This window comes from Salvelinus namaycush, chromosome 10, assembly GCF_016432855.1.
Source record: "Salvelinus namaycush isolate Seneca chromosome 10, SaNama_1.0, whole genome shotgun sequence".
NCBI lineage: Eukaryota > Metazoa > Chordata > Actinopteri > Salmoniformes > Salmonidae > Salvelinus > Salvelinus namaycush.
Genome location: NC_052316.1, coordinates 22,717,801 through 22,737,944, shown reverse-complemented (window position 1 = coordinate 22,737,944; position 20,144 = coordinate 22,717,801). Strand labels below are relative to the sequence as shown.

Genomic DNA, 20,144 nt, shown 5'->3' with positions numbered 1-20,144 from the left:
CACCCAAACTCACGTCCTGACCAACTAACACATACAAAACTAACAGAAAACAGGTCAGGAACGTGACAATACTGTTCTCTCAGTTAAGTTGATCATTTTGAACTAAAATCATTTTGAACTAAAACACAGATTATTCTTCATTTTTTTCCCGCAATTGAATTTTAAAATATTGCAATATGCCTAGCTGGGCCTTTCTACTTTTCACTGACAGTTGCAACTCAACAATAATCTATTTGATATTTGCTGCGCAAGCTACCAAAATTGCAGGCCCTTCCGACGATAGACACTGCCATTTTTAAAGAAGCTAAAGATCCTCTGTGGCCAAATCATGCTTTCTTGGTAACCTATTTTGAATTATTTTATTTATTTCTGTATAGAAAGGACTAGGCTTATTAGGTTATACAATTTTGTCAATTTAATTACATTTACTTTAGGGGAAGCTTCAAAATGGAGATGGCCTCAATGACGCCATAATGGGACAGATACAATGTTGCATCCTCCAACTCTCTATGGCAATGACTTTTATATATATATGCAGCATCTCGGCACTGAGGTCACCTGGTGAAATGGCGGCCTACCCCGGGTTTGGCCGGGGTAAGCCGTCATTGTAAATACGAATTTGTTCTTAACTGACATGCCTAGTTAAATATAGGTTAAATAAATAAAGAGGACTTAAGCATTTTCCAAAAGGGTTGCATTTTGAGGAATTAACCTGTTTTGTTGTTTTAAGTCCAGCTTTCACCCTGCACTCATTTCTTGCTTATTTTCTGTCATCCAGTTCTTGCTATAATCCCTCAAAGAGTTGAGACTCCCTCCCATCTTTTAGGTTACATACACAGTACTATGCATGCCCTCACTACATCATTGCCTCACTACCATTGAGGCTCTGTTGGTTTTGAGAGTGAAGTTAATCTGTGACCTGGTTGTAGCTTCCTGTAAATTGACATCTGACTGAACTGGGCTCTGAGACAGTGAACTGGTCTGAACTCCGGTCTCACAGCCAGACTCTGACAGAAATAACCCCAGAGAGGACAGAATGACAGATTGGGAAGCACAGGACGTTACAGTCCATGTGCTCTGTTCATGCAGACACACCACAGACAGATCACTTGCTGGCAGACCACATATCACATGATGTTGTACATCATAGCCAATCCCATTGAGAAGATTCACAGATCATACACTAAGTAGGCCTAGACTATAGCTGAGACGGGCTGTTGTGAACTTCTGATACATGGACACCATCGAAACCCTGAATCAAGGAGATTCCATTGTGGTTATTCCTATTACATAGTACTTTCCTTAAATGCCCCACTTATGTTCAATTAGCGAAACAAACTATACTGAGCAAAAATCTAAACTCAACGTGTAACAATTTCAACGATTTTACTGAGTTACAGTTCATAGAAGGAATCAGTCAATTGAAATAAATTAATTGGGCCCTAATCTATAGATTTCACTTGACTGGGCAGGGCAGGGGCGCCGCCATGGGTGGGCCTGAGAGGTCATAGTCCCACTCCCACCCACTTGGGAGACTGGCCCACCAACTGGGGAGCAAGGCCCAGCCAATCAGAATGAGTTTTTCCGCACAAAAGGCTTTATTACAGACAGAAATACTCCTCAGTTTAATCAGCTGAATCCCGCAGGTGAAGAAGCCGGATGTGGTGATTCTGTGCTGGCGTAGTTATACGTGGTCTGCGGTTGTGTGGCCAGTTGGACGTAATGCCAAATTCTCTAAAACAACATTGGAGGCGGCTTATGATAATTAATGTTCAATTCTCTGGCAACAGCTCTGGTCGACATTCCTATAGTTAGCATGCCTATTGCACGCTCCCTCAAAACTTAAGACATCTGTGGCATTGTGTTGTGTGACAAAACTGCACATTTTAGAGTGGCCTTTTATTGTCCGCAGCACAAGGTGCTCCTGTGTAATGATCATGCTTTTTAATCAGCTTCTTGATATGCTTGATATAACACATTTGTGCACAAGATTTGATAGAAATAAGCTTTTTGTGTGTATAGAACATTTCTTTTATCTTTTATTTCAGATCATGAAATCATGGGGCCAACAGTGGGGAGAACAAGTATTTGATACACTGCCGATTTTGCAGGTTTTCCTACTTACAAAGCATGTAGAGGTCTGTAATTTTTATCATAGGTACACTTCAACTGTGAGAGACGGAATCTAAGACAAAAATCCAGAAAATCACATTGTATGATTTTAAAGTAATTAATTAGCATTTTATTGCATGACATAAGTATTTGATCACCTACCAACCAGTAAGAATTCCGGCTCTCACAGACCTGTTAGTTTTTCTTTAAGAAGCCCTCATGTTCTCCACTCATTACCTGTATTAACTGCACCTGTTTGAACTCGTTACCTGTATAAAAGACACCTGTCCACACACTCAATCAAACAGACTCCAACCTCTCTACAATGGCCAAGACCAGAGAGCTGTGTAAGGACATCAGGGATAAAATTGTAGACCTGCACAAAGCTGGGATGGGCTACAGGACAATAGGCAAGCAGCTTGGTGAGAAGGCAACAACTGTTGGCGCAATTATTAGAAAATGGAAGAAGTTCAAGATGACGGTCACTCACCCTCGGTCTGGGGCTCCATGCAAGATCTCACCTCGTGGGGCATCAATGATCATGAGGAAGGTGAGGGATCAGCCCAGAACTACACGGCAGGACCTGGTCAATGACCTGAAGAGAGCTGGGACCACAGTCTCAAAGAAAACCATTAGTAACACACTACGCCGTCATGGATTAAAATCCTGCAGCGCACGCAAGGTCCCCCTGCTCAAGCCCCCCCTGCTCAAGCCAGCGCATGTCCAGGCCCGTCTGAAGTTTTCCAATGACCATCTGGATGATCCAGAGGAGGAATGGGAGAAGGTCATGTGGTCTGATGAGACAAAAATAGAGCTTTTTGGTCTAAACTCCACTCGCCGTGTTTGGAGGAAGAAGAAGGATGAGTACAACCCCAAGAACACCATCCCAACCGTGAAGCATGGAGGTGGAAACATCATTCTTTGGGGATGCTTTTCTGCAAAGGGGACAGGACGACTGCACCGTATTGAGGGGAGGATGGATGGGACCATGTATCGCAAGATCTTGGCCAACAACCTCCTTCCCTCAGTAAGAGCATTGAAGATGGGTCGTGGCTGGGTCTTCCAGCATGACAACGACCCGAAACACACAGCCAGGGCAACTAAGGAGTGGCTCCGTAAGAAGCATCTCAAGGTCCTGGAGTGGCCTAGCCAGTCTCCAGACCTGAACCCAATAGAAAATCTTTGGAGGGAGCTGAAAGTCCGTATTGCCCAGCGACAGCCCTGAAACCTGAAGGATCTGGAGAAGGTCTGTATGGAGGAGTGGGCCAAAATCCCTGCTGCAGTGTGTGCAAACCTGGTCAAGGACTACAGGAAACGTATGATCTCTGTAATTGCAAACAAAGGTTTCTGTACCAAATATTAAGTTCTGCTTTTCTGATGTATCAAATACTTATGTTATGCAATAAAATGCAAATTAATTACTTAAAAATCATACAATGTGATTTTCTGGATTTTTAGATTCCGTCTCTCACAGTTGAAGTGTACCTATGATAAAAATTACAGACCTCTACATGCTTTGTAAGTAGGAAAACCTGCAAAATCGGCAGTGTATCAAATACTTCTTCTCCCCACTGTATATTTTTGTTCAGGAAACCAATTGAATGGTATTTGGTAATTTATATAATCTCTTCCAATGCGATTGGGAATAGGATTATTTTTTGTTTATTAGCCCTAAACTATGCTGTTTATCCGTGGAGATATTGTCACTTTGAAGAACATTTAACATTCTTCCATCAGGCTTATTGTCCCTGGCCTGACTGCAGAGATTCATTTACATAGTTTAAGGGTTAAAATACTTGCTATATGAATCCGCAAATGTATGAAATTGAGGTCTTTGCCATGCACGCCATGCCTCTATGAAAATTGCTGATGTTACACAGTGTGTGCAAATAAAAAGATCAGTCAGGATTTCTAATGGCTAAGCAGAAAAGGCGATTTCATAATCAGTGTAAGTACTATGTTTGTAACATTAGAAGCTACGTATGATGGGACCTGATCAAGTTATGGTTGATTAGGAAAACGTAAACAAAGCTTCTGGCAGGATTTGGATATCTACAGTGCCTTCAGAGCGTATTCACACCCCTTGACTGTTTCCACATTTTGTTATGTTACAGAAGGGATTTTGTCAATTTTTTGTCAACAAACTACACAAAATACTCTGTCAAAGTAGAAGGAAAAATGCTAACTTTTTTTTTAATGAATGGAAAATTAAACACAAATATATCTTGATTTAGATAATTATTCAACCCCCTGAGTCAATGGGGCGGCAGGTAGCCTAGTGGTTGGAGCATTGGGCCAGTAACAGAAAGGTTGCTGGATCGAATCCCCGAGCTGACAAGGTAAAAATCTGTCCTTCTGCCCCTGAACAAGGCAGTTAACCTACTGTTCCCTGGTAGGCCATCATTATAAATAAGAATTTGTTCTTAACTGACTTGCCTAGTTAAATACAACTTTTTTAAATAAATGCATGTTAGAATCACTTTTGGCAGCGATTACAGAGTTTTTCTGGGGAAGTCTCTAAGGGCTTTGCACACCAGGTGGATTGTACAATATTTGCCCCTTATTCTTTTTTTTTTTTTAAGTCAAGCTGTCACGTTCCTGACCTTATTTCCTTTGTTTTGTCTTTGTTTAGTTGGTCAGGACGTGAGCTGGGTGGGCATTCTATGTTATGTGTTTCTATGTTGGGTTCATTTTCAATTAGCCTGATATGGTTCTCAATCAGGGGCAGGTGTTTTACGTTTCCTCTGATTGAGAACCATATTAAGGTAGGCTGTTCTCACTGTTTGTTTGTGGGTGATTGTTCCTGTGTCAGTGTTTGTGCCACACGGGACTGTTTCGTTTCGTTCCGTTCGTTCGTTCGTGTGTTCTTTCCTGTTCTTGTTTTATGTTCTCAAGTACAGGTCTGTTCACGTCGATTTGTTATTTTGTCAAGTGTTGTTCGTCTTTCTTTAAATAAATCAAGATGTATTCACACTACGCTGCATATTGGTCCGATCCTTGCTCATCCTCAGACGAGGAGGAGGACGAGCGTTACAGAATCACCCACCAACCAAGGACCAAGCAGCGTAGTAACGGGCAGCAGCGACAGCAGCGGCAGCATACACAGGACTTCTGGACATGGGAGGAAATTCTGGATGGTAAGGGACCCTGGGAACAACCTGGAGAATATCGCCGCCCTCGTGAAGAGCTGGAGGCAGCTAAAGCCGAGAGGCGGTGGTATGAGGAGGCAGCACGGAAGCGAGGCTGGAAGCCTGTGAGTCAGCCCAAAAAAATTCTTGGGGGGGGCTACAAGGGAGTGTGGTGAAGTCAGGTAGGAGACCTGCGCCAACTCCCCGAGCTTACCGTGGAGAGCGAAAGTACGGGCAGACACCGTGTTATGCGGTAAAGCGCACGGTGTCTCCTGTACGTGTGCTTAGCCTGGTGCGGGTTATTCCACCTCCCCGCACTGGCCGGGCTAGATTGAGCATTGAGCCAGGTGCCATGAAGCCGGCTCAACGCATCTGGTCTCCAGTGCGTCTCCTCGGGCCGGCATACATGGCACCAGCCTTACGCATGGTGTCCCCGGTTCGCCAACACAGCCCAGTGCGGGTTATTCCACCTCCCCGCACTGGTCGGGCTACGGGGAGCATTCAACCAGGTAAGGTTGGGCAGGCTCAGTGCTCAAGGGAGCCAGTACGCCTGCACGGTCCGGTATATCCGGCGCCACCTCCCCGCCCCAGCCCAGTACCACCAGTGCCAACACCACGCACCAGGCTTCCTGTGCGTCTCCAGAGCCCTGTTCCTCCTCCACGCACTAGCCCTGTGGTGCGTGTCTCCAGCCCGGTACCACCAGTTCCTACACCACGCACCAAGCCTCCTGTGCGTCTCCAGAGCCCTGTGCGCCCTGTTGCTGCTCCCTGCACTAGCCTTGAGGTGCGTGTCTTTAGCCCGGTACCACCAGTTCCGGCACCACGCACCAGGCCTACTGTGCGCCTCAGCCGGCCAGCGTCTGCCGTCTGCCCAGTGCCGCCTGCACTGCCCGTCTGCCCAGTGCCGCCTGCACTGCCCATCTGCCCAGTGCCGCCTGCACTGCCCGTCTGCCCAGAGCCATCTGCACTGCCCGTCTGCCCAGAGCCGTCTGCGCTATCCGTCTGCCCAGTGCCGTCTGAACTTCCCGTCTGTCCTGAGCCTTCAGAGCTGCCCGTCTGTCCTGAGCCTTCAAAGCTGCCCATCTGTCCTGAGCCTTCAAAGCCGCCCGTCTGTCCTGAGCCTTCAGAGCCGTCCGTCAGTCAGGAGCCGCTAGAGCCGTCCGTCAGTCAGGGGCCGCTAGAGCCGTCCGTCAGACAGGAGCAGCCAGAGCCGTCCGCCAGACAGGAGCAGCCAGAGCCGCCCGCCAGACAGGAGCAGCCAGAGCCGCCCGCCAGACAGGAGCAGCCAGAGCCGCCCGCCAGACAGGAGCAGCCAGAGCCGCCCGCCAGACAGGAGCAGCCAGAGCCGCCCGCCAGACAGGAGCAGCCAGAGCCGCCCGCCAGACAGGAGCAGCCAGAGCCCCCCGCCAGACAGGAGCAGCCAGAGCCGCCCGCCAGACAGGAGCAGCCAGAGCCGCCCGCCAGACAGGAGCAGCCAGAGCCACCCGCCAGCCATGACCTGCCAGTGCCGTCAGCCAGCCATGACCTGCCAGTGCCGTCAGCCAGCCATGACCTGCCAGTGCCGTCAGCCAGCCATGACCTGCCAGAGCCGTCAGCCAGCCATGACCTGCCAGAGCCGTCACTCAGTCCGGAGCCGCCCCTCAGTCCTGAGCCGCCCCTCAGTCTGGAGCCGCCCCTCAGTCCGGAGCCGCCCCTCAGTCCGGTGCCGCCCCTCAGTCCGGTGCTGCCCCTCAGTCCGGTGTTGCCCCTTAGTCCAGTGCTGCCCCTTAATCCAGTGGGGTTAATATGGTGGGTAGCCATTAGGAGGAGGCCACGGAAGCGGGGATTAACTATGGTGGGGTGGGGACCACGTCCAGAGCCAGAGCCAGAGCCAGAGCCGTGGACAGATGCCCACCCAAACCCTCCCCTATAGGTTCAGGTTTTGCGGCCGGAGTCCGCACCTTGGGGGGGGGGGGTACTGTCACGTTCCTGACCTTATTTCCTTTGTTTTGTCTTTGTTTAGTTGGTCAGGACGTGAGCTGGGTGGGCATTCTATGTTATGTGTTTCTATGTTGGGTTCATTTTCAATTAGCCTGATATGGTTCTCAATCAGGGGCAGGTGTTTTACGTTTCCTCTGATTGAGAACCATATTAAGGTAGGCTGTTCTCACTGTTTGTTTGTGTCAGTGTTTGTGCCACACGGGACTGTTTCGTTTCGTTCGTTCGTGTGTTCTTTCCTGTTCGTGCGTTCTTGTTTTATGTTCTCAAGTACAGGTCTGTTCACGTCGATTTGTTATTTTGTCAAGTGTTCTTCGTGTTCGTCTTTCTTTAAATAAATCAAGATGTATTCACACTACGCTGCATATTGGTCCGATCCTTGCTCATCCTCAGACGAGGAGGAGGACGAGCGTTACACAAGCTCTGTCAAGTTGGTTGTTGATCATTGCTAGACCATTTTCAAGTCTTGCCATAGATTTAAAGCTGATTTTTAAGTCTAAACTGTAACTAGGGTGCTAAGGAACATTCAATGTCGTCTTGGTAAGCAACTTCAGTGTATATTTGTTATTTTGTCTAAGTAACGACGGGTGTGTGCGCAGGGGTGTAAGCTGATTTGGTGGTGGTGCTCACTCAGAAGTTATGTAGCAAGCTAAGGTGACAACAATGCCTGCCATGGATGTTTTCCAGTTTCTTTAAATGTTCAAAATCATAGTGTAAGAACACTTTTAAATCCTCAAAGGATAACTTTCAAAACGAGTCATTTTTGGCTGGCCACAGCAGTCAACTAGCTAGCTGTAGCTGTTTAGCTTTCTAGCAAATTCACTAATTTGCTTGTAAACAATTAAGAAGCTATTTAGCTACCACATGTTCCTCTCAAACTGTCAACAGAGTAGCTAGCAAGCAACAAGCTATGCCAAATAACAGTCTAAAAACCACTTGAGGGCATATAAATTAGATTTGACTGTTCAGACACAAGTCACATGGCCAGGAATCAGATTTCTGTATGACTTCAAACCACTTACGAAGGGGGTTTGAAATGTGGCTTGAAATATCTGATTCTATGTGCTTTTTGGCTGTTTAGACTGCAGGAAGAATATCAAATTGGAATCGGATGTGCAAAAATAATAGGATTTGAGTCACTTCAAACGGTCCAACGTGAACACGGCTTAATAGCTTACGCTGCCCTTGCCAATCACTCCTTTCATTGGTAACAGATTTCAATAGGACACTTTGTCTTGCATTTTCTCAATTACAGTAATTTGAACTGAAACGCCCATGTTCCCCTTTTTAGAGTGAAAGTGCTCTGACTTGGGAAAGATTGCCACCTGCTGGCTCTATAATTTCAAACCACCTCTGATATACTCGTTCTAGTTGCACTACAGTGATACTCTTTACTCCAGTCAGCACTTAACTTGGTAGTTTGAATGTAAAACAGTGTAATGGCCTTGTACGTTATATTCACAATAAACAAGGTTTTTCAACGTGGGTGTTTTCACTAATCCCCTCTGTGTTACCTAGGCCTATTCTCAGGCCTCTAAGTACAAGTTCATATGTGTCGTTGTGCCCATACAGGAGCAGCCCTATGTGCCAGTGTACCACCCCACGCCCAGTCAGGCCCGCCTGGCCAGCCATCTAACAGAGGAGGAGCAGGTCCGCATTGCCCAACGCATCGGCCTCATACACCACCTCCCCAAGGGAGTGTACGACGCTAGCAGGGACGGCTCCGAAAAGAAAATCAGAGAGTGAGTACCACCGGCAACAGCACTCAAACACAACACATCTCCAAGCATTAAAACACTTATGTTGTAATTGTGTTGGATTAATGTGCCTCGTACTGAATGGAAATGGGCATCTGCGTTACCTCTGTATGCACATGCACATCGGGTATTTCCATGTAAAAGACCCCATGAGGACCAAGATGTGAAGTTCATGGGAGCCTATCAAATGAAAGCTAAGAGTTTATATTTTGTGGAAATGAAGCCATAGATCGATTTTCCATCTTAAATATTTGGCATGAGTTATTTCTGGATAAACATCTTCCAGAAAAAGTCAAATAAGGAATTAGAAATACATCAAAACACAATGTTGATGTAAAGTCCGTTGGCAACTAATATCAACACTTATATTTAGTTTTGGAGAAATTGTTTGCCTTCTGTAAGTTTAAGAAATATTGCCTTGTGCCTTGTAAATCCGTAATCAAAAACTCACATATCTATAAGATATTTTCACAATTCTCTACCTCATGAGAGAGGATAATGAAATTTCACAGATGTAACAAGTAAAGTTAATTAGTTATAGTGCTTTTTCTTTTTGTTTATTCATTATTTTGCTTATTAAAGGTATACTTTGGTATTTTGGTATGCTAGTGGATACCCATAGACTTCTAGTCATTGTGCTAACACTAGTTAGCATTGGCTCATGAAACTACCTCTAACTTCCTTCATACTGGACACAGAGACATAAAGATGGCATCCACAAGTTCATCTGACTCTGGGGAAGTAGATAAAGGGCCTCGTTGCCAAAATTTCAAAGTATCCCTTTAAGTGATTAAAATTCATAATTTTGTTACCAAATCGGTAACAGAATTACAAAAAAATCTGTAATGGAATTACCGCAACTGAATCGGCTTCAATGGGAAATCATAATAGTCACAAACCACAGTTGGGTCCCCTGCTACTTTCCTCCCCCCATGTTCAGCTCATATCTGTTTTTTCTTTCTCTTTCTGTCATCTGGTGGTCAAACCAAGAGTGTTATAACGGTCTGAGTCTAGACAACTCATCCCTCTCTCTCTCTCTCTGCTTCTCTCTCTCACTCTCCATTTGTCACCTTTCCTAGCTCTTACTGACACCTACCCATGAGCTCCCTCTCTTTCCATCGAATGTAACCAGCATCCTCACACTGAGCAGTGACCGTCACCGGATGCCCATGGATGTTAAAAAGTAGTTGCAATTTGGTCCACCCTAGCCTTGATTTCAATGTCCACAGACAGACTGGACTGGACTCAATCTGAACCTACCATAGGCGTATGTTTCACAAGTTTGGAGAGCACAGTACAGTACACTACAGTGAGTAGAGCACAGTAGAGTACAATACAGTACACTACAGTAAAGTAAAGTGCAGTACAATACTGTACAGTAGAGCACACTACTGTAGAGTACTGTATAATGTACTGTACTGAACTATACTGTACTTTACTGTAATATACTGAACTCTGCTGTACTGAACTCTACCCTACTCTACTTTATTCTGCTGTGTTGTGCTGTACTGTACTGCAGTGTATTCAACTGTGCTGCACTGTGATGTCCAAACATGAGGAGAATGACATTCATATCCATAATTATGCATTGCTGTGTAATACAGATAAGGGACCCATGATATAATTACGTTACCGTACATATGTTACCGGGTGTTAATCCACTTCACTTAATGTAGTTCAAAGCCCAAAATATATGTTTTCTAACTCAAGGTGTCGTGTCATAGCTGACACCCCATTCTTTCTGCAGACATACTTGAATCTTAATTCGGGCAGATATTTAAGAGTTTTTGTAAAAACATGGTCGCTTAAAAACCTGAGGGAGATTTTACCGTAATTCTGTTACCAAAGTTGGCATCTGTACATTTCTTCCACAAAATTTGTTTTTGTAAAATATTCTACGGAAATTGATCAAAGTAGTTGTATGGTTTGTTAACTTTGAAATAATAGTTTTTTGTTTGGCATACATTTTAAAGTGAAAAAACTGGTAACGTAATTATGTTACGGTGGACTTGCCCGATCACTTACTGGTGCTGAATGTCAATTTGTAATAAATGAAAATACTGCATAAGATAGGTAGGTAGATACAACTTCTTTCTAAATCCCACATGATACAAACGTTGTCTCCCCATCTGTGTAGGTGTGTGATTTGTATGATGGACTTTGTGTATGGAGACCCCATCCGGTTCCTGCCCTGCATGCACATCTACCACATGGACTGTATAGATGACTGGCTGATGCGCTCCTTCACCTGCCCCTCCTGCATGGAGCCAGTGGATGCTGCGCTGCTCTCCTCCTACGAGACCAACTGAGACACAACAGCACCACCGCTACCACCCCTGCACACTGTTTTGACTTACTCCCGCATTCCACCTATGCGGCCCCCTCCAGCATCCTCATGACCCACAGACAGCACCTCCAACAACGAGGAGGGTCACAGCCTCTGGGAGCAGTTGAGGGCTGTGTGGTGGTGTTGAAGGGTGCTGTGGAGGCGATGGATGGCTAACACAGAGAGGGGGCCTCTACCTTCTGGCCTGGCCTGCTGGACAGGAAAGCCCAGGCTGGGGGAGGACTGTGGATACTGGTGATCAAGACTGCCTCTTACTGTCATATATCACCCTCTGTCCACAGCCAGAATTCTCCTCTCTCTCACTACCACACTGTTGTCGTAAACGGCCACGCTAGAAGGGAGGGGAAGGAAAGAAATGCGTTAAAACTCTCTAGAAATACAGATATATGCAAAGATCTCTTGCAAGGAGGTGATTCACTGGCTTTCCTCTCCTTAACATTGTGTTCAAGTCAGAACCTCTGTTCTACCAGTCATCTTAAGGGCTCATTGGATTCGTTTTACTAATACAGAGGAGCAAACTATTATTGCACATGTACACAAAGCAGAAGAACTTCCACTTATTTTCTAGCCTCAGTGGAAGAGTTCAGCATATGCTTACAAAATATTTGAATAGAAACACTTAATTTTCTCATATTCAGTATCTGCAACATGATTGTTTCAACACAATGGTAAGCTTTGTTTTCCTGAAGTTGACACTGTATCCTTAATTGGTGAGTTTCTTAGACTAATGATCAGTCAAAAACGGATCATATTGGAAGCAGAGGTTTGTTGGTCTGCTAGAGGTTGGTCACAATGTGTTTTTGATCAAAGTACTCTTGTTTAGCACAGTCTTTCTAGACTGCACATCACGTTTCATACCAGAGATATTCAACCTTCAATTCACTCCATTCAGAACAAGTGTCTTAGTCATATTACCAAGACCATATGATTTATCATAATTAGGCCCCTGTGTTTTGGTTAATCATGTCACATGACCTGGATTTTAACTTTTTATTTTTTAGCCTTTTCTAGAAATTAGAATTTAGATTAAAAATGAAAGCAATTGTCTAAGGATGGATCTGGTACATCTGACATACAAAGTTTGATGAAAAAGCTTTAAATAATGGTTGAAATCCAGGTCATGTGACATGATTAACCAAAACACAGGGCCCTAGTTCATAATGCATACACACAAGTCATTCAGTTAATTTCAATGAATTAAGTCACATGCCCTAGTGTTTATTTATTAGTTCAACATATGAATCATCACGTTGTTGTGCAAGAGGTTTGGAAATGAGTGTGCTAACCACCCCAAATCCTTAGATTTTTGTGTTCGTCTGCATCTGTCTGAGCACGTGTGTTTCTTCATCCTACTTGTAAATAATGTTGTTTTTCCAAGACTTTCCTGATTTTCATACTTAAATATAGAAAAAATTCCTAATGTATTATAATAACATACTGGGAAAACAAACTATTCAATCAGCACAGTTCGCTGTAACCAATAGTTAATAAATAATGGGTGTGGTTTTGGTCATGTTATGTTGCTGTATTTTGACTGGCTCCAATTAAATGTAAATGTTTATTTAAATTTTATTTTAAATGGGGGCAAGGTATCTTTCATGTTAAGTGATCATTTTGCGACATTTAATAAAAGTATTTTAGATGTACTTTGTTAATTGAAAACCTGTTCTCTCATAGTTGGGAAAAATATGCAAATGTTCCATAAATTACTATGAAAGCATAAAATGTTGATCTATTTTGTTAGTTCGAAGTTTTTGGATGTGAAGAGCGGTATATTATCTATTTTACAAAGGAAGTAATGTAGTAACTTGTTATCGCTGTTTTCTCCTCATCCCAGACATTGAATTCACCACCGCCAGCTCTCTTTGGCATTCAGAGGGCTAGTCACATTCGTAATAATTGACAGATCTTTGATTTTCTCAGTGGAGGTAGAAAACATGCCTTCAGTGATCATTAGTCCACTGTTGATACAGTCCCAAAAGGTTTTCAAGAAGCAAAGTGTCACTTGCCACATCATTATGATGATGCAAAATGCATTATTTGTTATGAAACGCATAAGTGTGATGATGTGGCAGGTGACACTTTGCTTCTTGAAAATCCTATGTATTGAAAACTTGACAGCTGATATGCAAAACATTTTGGGACCGTATCAACAGTGGGCTAATGGAAAAAAATCACCAGAAGATAGTGTTTGTGTGGATTTTTCCTTAAATCTTTTAGTTTTATTTTGATCTCCATTCAATGTGGAGTTCCATTCCCTTAGGTCTTATGAGATGGAGGTTGATTAGCTCCCAGGCTGGCATGGGACCCATATTATCTCAAAGAGATGAGGGGAGTGAAAATGGATCCCAGACATGACTTAGGAATGGCCTGGTCGTTGCCGATAAGTTTTAAGGACACTAGAGATGGTGGGAATACTGAAAGATGAAGCAACAATGAGATTGTGTACTTCAAATTATCCAAAGCCCCCAACAGCATAAATTACAGGAATGCACTGCAAGACTAGAAGATATACAATACCAATCAAAAGTTTTAGAACACCTACTCAATCTAGGTTTTTTAATACTATTTTCTACATTGTAGAATAATAGTGAAGAGATCAAAACTATGAAATAACACATATGGAATCATGTAGTAACCAAAAAAGTGTTTAACAAATCAAAATATATTTGAGATTTGAGATTCTTCAAAGTAGCCACCCTTTGCCTTGATGACAGCTTTGCACACTTGGCATTCTCTCAACCAGCTTCATGAGGTAATCACCTGGAATGCATTTCAATTAACAGGTGTGCCTTGTTAAAAATGAATTTGTGGAATTTCTTTCCTTAATGGGTTTGAGCCAACCAGTTGTGTTGTGACAAGGTAGGGGTGGTATACAGAAGATATCCCTATTTGGTAAAAGACCAAGTCCATATTATGGCAAGAACAGCTCAAATAAGCAAAGAGAAACGACAGTCCATCATTACTTTAAGACATGAAGGTCAGTCAAACCTGAAAATTTCAAGAACTTTGAACGTTTATTCAAGTGTAGTTGCAAAAACCATCAAGCGCTATGATGAAACTGGCTCTCATGAGGACCACCACAGGAAAGGAAGACCCAGAGTTACCTCTGCTGCAGAGGATAAGTTCATTAGAGTTACCAGCCTCAGAAATTCCAGCCCAAATATTTTTTTATTTTCACCTTTATTTAACCAGGTAGGCCAGTTGAGAACAAGTTCACATTTACAACTGCGACCTGGCCAAGATAAAGCAAAGCAGTGTGACACAAACAACAACATAGAGTTACACGTGGAATAAACAAACGTACAGTCAATAACACAATAGGAAAATCTATATACAGTGTGTGCAAATGAGGTAAGATTAGGGAGGTAAGGCAATAAATAGGCTGTAGTGGCGAAGTAATTACAATTTAGCAATTAAACACTGGAGTGATAGATGTGCAGAAGATGAATGTGCAAGTAGAGATACTGGGGTGCAAAGGAGCAATAGTAAATAAATAACAATACGGGGATGAGGTAGTTGGATGGGCTATTTACAGATGTGCTATGTACAGGTGCAGTGATCTGTGAGCTGCTCTGACAGCTGATGCTTAAAGTTAATGAGGGAGATATGAGTTTCTAGCTTCAGTGATTTTTGCAATTCGTTCCAGTCATTGACAGCAGAGAACTGGAAGGAAAGGCGGCCAAAGGAGGAAAAGGCTTTGGGGGTGACCAGTGAAATATACTTGCTGGAGCGCGTGCTACGGGTGGGTGCTGCTATGGTGACCAGTGAGCTAAGATAAGGCGGGGCTTTACCTATTACCTAGCAAAGACTTATAGATGACCTGGAGCCAGTGGGTTTGGCGACGAATATGAAGTGAGGGCCAGCCAACGAGAGCATATACAGGTCGCAGTGGTGGGTAGTATATGGGGCTTTGGTGACAAAACGGATGGCACTGTGATAGACTGCATCCAATTTGCTGAGTAGAGTGTTGGAGGCTATTTTATTAATGATATCGCCAAAGTCAAGGATCGGTAGAATAGTCAGTTTACGAGGGTATGTTTGGCAGCATGAGTGAAGGATGCTTTGTTGCGAAATAGGAAGCCGATTCTAGATTTAATTTTGGATTGGAGATGCTTAATGTGAGTCTGGAAGGAGAGTTTACAGTCTAACCAGACACCTAGGTATTTGTAGTTGTCCACATATTCTAAGTCAGAACCGTCCAGAGTAGTGATGCTGGACAGGCGGGCAGGTGCGGGCAGCGATCGGTTGAAGAGCATGCATTTAGTTTTACTAGCATTTAAGAGCAGTTGGAGGCCACGGAAGGAGAGTTGTATGGCATTGAAGCTCGTCTGGAGGTTAGTTAACACAGTGTCCAAAGAAGGGCCAGAAGTATACAAAATGGTGTCGTCTGCTTAGAGGTGGATCAGGGAATCACCAGCAGCAAGAGCAACATCATTGATGTATACAGAGAAAAGAGTCAACCCGAGAATTGAACCCTGTGGCACCCCCATAGAGATTGCCAGTGGTCCGGACAACAGGCCCTCCGATTTGACACACTGAACTCTGTCTGAGAAGTAGTTGGTGAACCAGGCGAGGCAGCCATTTGAGAAACCAAGGCTGTTGAGTCTGCCGATAAGAAAATGCTTCACAGTGTTCAAGTAACAAGAATCTCAATATCAACTGTTCAGAGGAGACTGCATGAATCAGGCCTTCATGGTCAAATTGCTGCAAAGAAACCACTACTAAAGTATACCAGTAAGAAGACTTGCTTGGGCCAAGAAACATGAGCAGTGGCCATTAGACCGGTGTAAATCTGTTCTTTGGTCTGATGAGTTCAAATTTTAGATTTTTGGTTCCAACCGCCGTGTCTTTGTGAGACGCAGAGTAGGTGAACGGAGGATCTCACTTGTAGTTCCCACCGTGAAGCGTTAAGGAGATGGTGTGATGGTGTGGGGTTGCTTAGCTGGTGACACTGTCTGTTATTTATTTATAATTCAAGGCACACTTAACCAGCATGGCTACCACAGCCTTCTGCAGCGATACGCCATCCCATCTGGCTTGCAATTAGTGGGACTATAATTTGTTTTTCAACAGGACAATGACCCAACACACCTCCAGGCTGTGTAAGGGCTATTTGACCAAGAAGGAGAGTGATGGAGTGCTGCATCAGATGACCTGGCCTCCGCAATCACCCAACCTCAACCCAATTGAGATGGTTTGGGATGAGTTGGACCGCAGAGTGAAGGGAAATCAGCCAACAAGTGCTCAGCATATGTGGGAACTCCTTCAAGACTGTTGGAAAAGCATTCCAGGTGAAGCTGGTTAAGAGAATGCCAAGAGTGTGCAAAGCTGTCATTTTAGTCCCATTCTCCCCTGGGTGTAAAGAGACCAGGAGTTGCACCAACAGTGTTAGGGGTGTGTAGATACTTTGAAGAATCTCAAATATAAAATATATTTTGATTTGTTTAAACTTTTTTGGTTACTACATGATTCCATGTGTTATTTCATAGTTTTGATGTCTTCACTATTATTCTACAATATAGAAAATAGTAAAAATAAAGAAACACCATAGATTTTTTAGTTAACTAGGCAAATCAGTTAAGAACAAATTCTTTTTTAATATGACGGCCTACCCCAGACGAAGCTGGGCCAGTTGTGTGCCTCCCTATGGGACTCACAATCACAGCCGGATGTGATAGCCTGGATTCAAAGCAGGGACTATCATCTCTCTTGTACTGAGATGTAGGTCCTTAGACCACTGTGCCACTCAGGAGCCTAATGAATGACTAGGTGTGTCCAAACTTTTGACTGGTACTGTATGTAAGGAGTGTTTGTACAGTATGTGTGTTTGTATGGGTGCCTGTGAGAATTTTCTTTGTAAAGTATACACATGCATATGATATGTACTACAGGCAAATAACAAATATAAACTATGCTATGGGACATGTTTGTGTGTGATTTATTTCATGGTGTCTCAGAATAGAAACTGCTTGGTTTTAGCTAACAAATGTACTCTGGTTTGCAAACCCTTCAATCACAAGCAATGTGTGTTGTTTCTACAAAATGTTATCCTTACATTTCCGGAATTAACCAACCAACCAACAGTTGCACATTGTGAACTTGTAATTGAAAATATGTCCAGTAGAGGGACATGATATTAATTATAAACTTGCCTCCATTGTCAAAACACAACCAATATTTCCAACAGAGTATAATTTTTTTTTTAAACTGAATAGAAAAACAACATTCACAATTGCTTTACACAAGACATTGACCTATTTGGTGCAGTGTCCAACTCAGAATTGTAGCACACTTTTATACGTAGACAGAGCCAAGTAGTAATCCTAAAGTAGTATTCAAGTAGCAAAACAATAATACATCTGTGTACGTGAGGATTTACATTTTCTACACAATCTGCTTACCGATCCTCCCTGCAGCCATGCGCCACACTGAGAAAGCCTTTGGGAGGAAGCTGCCTTTGATGAAGGCTCTCTTGTCACTCTCCCTAACCAGAATACACTGCTGAAAGAAATAGGAAGTATATATATATATATCTCCCTAACCCTGTTGTGGTTAGGCGTTCTTTGGCTGCAAGCACTTTTTTCTGAATCATCTCTCGAGAACAAAAGGGAAATATCTCTTTGCCATATCTATGAGAAAGGTAACACATTCAAATTCCAGTGTAGATAGAGGTCATGTTCCAAGAGTTGGGGATGACACGGAGGTCAAAGGCTCTCTGGACACTATTTTCATGTCAAAAAAGTTTTTAGTCCCCTACTCCCCTGGGTGTAAAGAGACCAGGAGTTGCACCAACAGTGTTAGGGGTGTGTAGATGTTGATCAACTCTTAATGCAGTGGGCCACAGGGCAACTTAGTGAGACAATCCTGTTAGGAAATCAGACAGTAACAGAGGATGAGTTCGTACATTGTCACTCTCTCTCTTTCTCTCTCTCTTTCTCTCTCTCTTGCTCTTTTTTTTATCACTCTCGTTCTCCCCCCGCCACCCCTCTCTCTCTCTCTCTCTGGGATCTAGCTGATTGTGAAAAACATTCAGTGCCAGTTGAAATGTTTGTTGACTTTCGTCACCTTGAACCCTGGATAATGACTAGACAACCCACATCTTACTGGAACTAAATGTCTCCCTTGTAAAGAGACTATATGTGTCTCAATGGGCCTATTACTGGTTAAATAAAGGTTAAATAAATAAAATAAAATAAATATGATTGTTCCACTGCTTTGTGTTGGATAGAATCGACTGACTCAGTTGCAGAGGCAATGAAACAGCTATAAAGGAAGGAGACATAAGGGGTGACACTGGTATGAGGGTGAGTGAGAGAATGGTCAAAATAAGGTACTGATAAGAGCAATGAATCATAGTGAGGATGTCTAAAGATATGGGGAAAATAAACATGGATTTATTTATTATTAATGAGCCCATGTGGAATCTCAATCAGGGTTATCAATGTATTTTCTATCCAAACCATGTTTAGGGTCATCATTTTAGATGCAACTTCCTTCCAATGCGCACCAGAAGTTCTCAACAGTAATACTGTATCATATTTCAATATTCATCATGCGTCATACACCCACCCCCCCCCTTGCGCGCTCAAGTTGTGGAAAACTGTTTGACAGTGCAGAATTGGCAGAAATCCAGGAGTATCTGAAAAACAGCCTATTTAAAATCAATAACCATTATACACGTTCTGACATCCTTTAATGGACAGGATTCCTACATTTGTCATTTCAATCCATATCAAATCTAGCCTACATCTGAATCGACTGCGCTGCAGGACAACGGTGAAGATTAACTAATAATTACATTCAATCGGATACCTACCTGACTACTTGTGTCTTAGTGACTGTATCCCGATTTATTAAAGTAGTCTCTTCGCTTTGCTTGCAATAATTATTCAACTTGTTTAAGCGACAACACGATGAGATGCACCCAACCAGGAAGAAGCCAAACAAATAGTTATATTAGCTATTACATAGCCATTCACAGTTTGACTACACTGATATTTATGCAGTGTGTTTTCTTCTAATAAATATTAACGTTTTCTCGCTTTTGAAAGAAAAATAACATTGCCATTCAAAGCGCCAAAATTCGAAAATATGACCATCGGACAAAAAAAGGACATGTTCCTCCTACTCACCTAACGGTTGTAGGCTATGGTTTTGCTTTTCTCCATGTGGCCTGCACAAGCGTGTGATTGTTTGAAGTTCGTGTTTTAATGTTCATTGCACTGTCAATTTGCAAAGGAATAACAATATATATAAGAATTATATAAGAATCGCCTGTCTAAGTGGTGAGTGGCCTATAATTTCATGCAGATATTAATATAATGTTTACATACCCTACATTACTCATCTCATATGTATATGCAGGCTGGTATGTGACAAATAAAATTTGATTTGATTTTGATTAGATTTGAGATATTATTAGTGTTGGTTATATATCAAATAATGTTGTCTAACATGTGCCATAATCGCATCTGAAGTATCCTATAAGTATTACTGTAATTGTAAGTGAGGCATGCCGAGATGATGTACTGATTCAAAATCTGTTTGAATGTGAAATTAGGGTGGCCTATAGACAGACATTCGATGGCTTGAATAGTCCCATAAAATAAAGCAACTCTATAGTCACATCAAAACTAACATTATGTGATTTCATAATCACACTGATATTACTAGACACTCAATTCAGAAGTAACGGGGATGTCGTATAGCCCATGTTTGGATATGAGTAACAATATTTTGCAGCATTTTTCATTTTGAACAGTATGTAGGCTATTTACGCTCCAGCTCAGATATTTAATTCCAATATATAGGCCTACTTTC

At 42.9% G+C, this 20,144-nt stretch overlaps 1 protein-coding gene across 1 annotated transcript in view; it reads left to right on the top strand.

Moving 5' to 3' along the window:
- rnf11b (ring finger protein 11b) overlaps positions 1-12,983 on the top strand; it is a 38,117-nt gene extending 25,134 nt beyond the window's left edge. The window contains exons 2-3 of the mRNA XM_039002531.1: positions 8,790-8,959; positions 11,112-12,983. Of these exons, the coding sequence (XP_038858459.1) occupies positions 8,790-8,959; positions 11,112-11,283 (342 nt within the window). The 3' untranslated portion in view covers positions 11,284-12,983. The remainder of the gene's footprint in view (positions 1-8,789; positions 8,960-11,111) is intronic.
- Positions 12,984-20,144: the final 7,161 nt, after the last annotated feature.